At 34.8% G+C, this 2,857-nt stretch overlaps 1 protein-coding gene across 1 annotated transcript in view; it reads right to left on the minus strand.

Annotated features, from left to right (window-relative positions):
• The window catches only part of LOC107691696 (zona pellucida-like domain-containing protein 1), a 6,922-nt gene that overhangs the window by 2,640 nt on the left and 1,425 nt on the right, over positions 1-2,857 (minus strand). The window contains exons 2-7 of the mRNA XM_016490477.1: positions 2,668-2,777; positions 2,478-2,581; positions 1,946-2,172; positions 782-966; positions 327-399; positions 121-218 (exon numbers count right to left, since the gene is read on the minus strand). Of these exons, the coding sequence (XP_016345963.1) occupies positions 121-218; positions 327-399; positions 782-966; positions 1,946-2,172; positions 2,478-2,571 (677 nt within the window). The 5' untranslated portion in view covers positions 2,572-2,581; positions 2,668-2,777. The remainder of the gene's footprint in view (positions 1-120; positions 219-326; positions 400-781; positions 967-1,945; positions 2,173-2,477; positions 2,582-2,667; positions 2,778-2,857) is intronic.

The raw sequence follows: 2,857 nt of genomic DNA on the forward strand, positions 1-2,857 counted from the left end.
TATTTTTTTTTTTTTTTTTTTGGGTGCCACTCCTCTGTCCTGGGCTCAATTTGTATCATGTCATAGGCCACCTTATGATGAATAACATAATTCAAAATATTCTCAAACTGAACAAAGTACCTCTCTGTGAGATTAGTGGCTCGCACTTCCACAAAAACCCTGGTTTTCAGCATGAGACCCGTTGGAGGTATGAAGAGACGAGTGGTATATGTGTAGTCCTTTGAGTCAGTGCAGAAAGACAGTTAAGAACACGTGCAGTTGGCCAGTTCCAATAATGTGTTATGATGAAAGTCATTGCTAAACTGAGCCAAAGGAACATATAATACCTCAAAAAGAACCATGCTCAGAGTGCTGATGAAACTACCATTATTGTCTTTAATTGCCAAACTCACTCCAGATCTGCAGAACAACAGATGTTTGTGTGTAAATGATTAGTAATTAATTAAATCATTTAGACTGAACAGATTTCACATATTAAGACATACAGTGGAAGCCAAAAGTCTGAGATCACTGAAAACACTTTTATTTTGCATTTTTCTGCATTACAAATTCATAAAATTAGTATGTTTGTGGAAGTTTGATGCAAGGAAGAACATCTGACCTTTTGTACAACATTCAGATGGTCACAAAGTTGCTTATTTGATTATTAAAAATAGTGTAAACATTTATTCTTCATTTCATGGATTAATATATCTATTTTTTTTTTTTTAACCATGAATCCCAGGTTTTCAGTGTGGTCTCAGACCGTTGGGACCTAACTGTTCATGTTCACTCCACTCACACACTCATCTCCGTGTTGTTGACCATGTACTGCAGTGGGTATCTACAGGAAAAGAGGTATCTGATCTCCTGCCAGTAGGTGATGGTTCCAGCATTCACGTCCTGAGTATTGACCACTCCAGAGATGTTCACAGACTGAACACTGGAGAAGTCTGAGAACAGCCCAGATCCGATCTCTTCGGTGATCTGTTAGATTGATTACATGAGATACACCTTTTGAATATCAAAGAAACAAATATACTGCAAGGCAACTTTAGATAAACCAAAATGTTTACTGTAACAGAAATTGGGTTGGGATTGACTAATTATATATAACTGAAGTATTTTATAAGTTTTTCCAGGTCAGAATATTAAAAATTCTGAAAAAAAACAAGGGAAAACAGACTATAAAAACCATAAAAGTAACTAATTTAATAACAAATGCAATTAATATTAATTTACCAAATATACATTAATAATAACATTTAAGCTTTTAAATATACAAATAGTATATATATGAGCAATATCACTCGAGTACGAGAGCGATACCGGCTCTATATCAGCATGGCTGTGATTAGGCCAGAGGCACGAAGACTTGTAATGTTTTTTAAAGAAGTCTCTTATGCTCATCAACGCTGCATTTATTTGATCAAAAATACAGAAAAAAAACATAATCTTGCAAAATGTTATTACAATATAAAATAATGGTTTCTATTTTAATATATCTTTTTAACTTTTTATTCATCAAAGAATCCTGGAAAAAAAGTATCACAGGTTCCAAAAAAATACTAAGCAGCACAACAGTTTCCAGCACTGATAATAAATATTAGAATGATTTCTGAAGGATCGTGTGACACTGAAGACTGGAGTAATGATGCTGAAAATTCAGCTTTGCATCACAGGAATAAATTACATTTTAATGTATATTAAAATAGAAAAACATAATTTTACATCATAATAATATTTCACAATATTACATTTTTTCCCTGTATTTTTGATCAAATAAATGCAGCCTTGATGAGCACAAGAAACTCCTGTAAAAAACATGAAAAATCGTTCTGATCCCAAACCTTTGACCGGGTAGTATATATACTGTATATACTTTATAATACAATTATGTATTATTGTATAAAATGTATTATAACAACTATTATTTTTATTACATCTGCTGTAAAATGTCTCATACCGTCAGCTTATTGGAGCAGACAGATATGTATGGTTCAGTGATGTAGAACTGGAATTTCACTACAGGTGGGTCGACGGTCCAGTCAGCGGTTCCTCTGCACTCAGGTTTGCCAAACTGACCATTAAGAGCCACCATGGATTCATTGTATCCATAGAAGTACATGGGGCACAGCAAAATCAGCAAATCCATCCTGTTTGTGCCACACACAACTGTGATATCAGAGCTGTCTGTAAAAAAATAAAAAGAAAGAAAGAAAGAAAACAGTTGTCACAGCAAGCTCTTATGATGTTTATTGTTTGCACATCTTTGGTATGGAAATATATGATGCTCTTTATGCTGCTAGGACATTTAAAACCACATGAACCATAACTAAAAGGAGGACACGTAATTAAATGAATACTGCATGTTTAAGAAAACACTCCTCAAATTGCTGGGTGGTCTCGATTTCCTTTGTGGTTCCAAAGGAAATGAAAGGTGAGATAGTGATGAGAGAATTAAGGATGTATAAAGAGGAAGAGGAGAGGATACAGACCCGGGTCTCTGAATGTTGGGTGGGTGAGGCAGGGACTCTGAGCCTCTGACTGGAGAATCAGGACAAGCTGACACACTAGGAGGGCCGGCCACATGATGCTCTGGCTGCAGGGAAAATCCCACACATCACATTATCACCTTGACCTCGATTCACTCAAAAACAGATTTTAAAAGCAAAAACAACTACTTACAATCAGATCACGCAACAGGTTTTCTGTTTCAATTCAAATGAGCCTAATGTCACTGGTCACACGTTTTTGGATTTTGATGAAGGAGAGCGCCAACAAAGAACATCTGACTCCTGTTTTAAACTACATAAAAAATACATATATTAAATAGTGTTTATAGTGTGATATATATATATATATATATATATATATA

The sequence above is a fragment of the Sinocyclocheilus anshuiensis genome, unplaced genomic scaffold (genome assembly GCF_001515605.1).
Source record: "Sinocyclocheilus anshuiensis isolate Anshui unplaced genomic scaffold, SAMN03320099.WGS_v1.1 scaffold186, whole genome shotgun sequence".
NCBI classification, from domain to species: Eukaryota; Metazoa; Chordata; class Actinopteri; order Cypriniformes; family Cyprinidae; genus Sinocyclocheilus; species Sinocyclocheilus anshuiensis.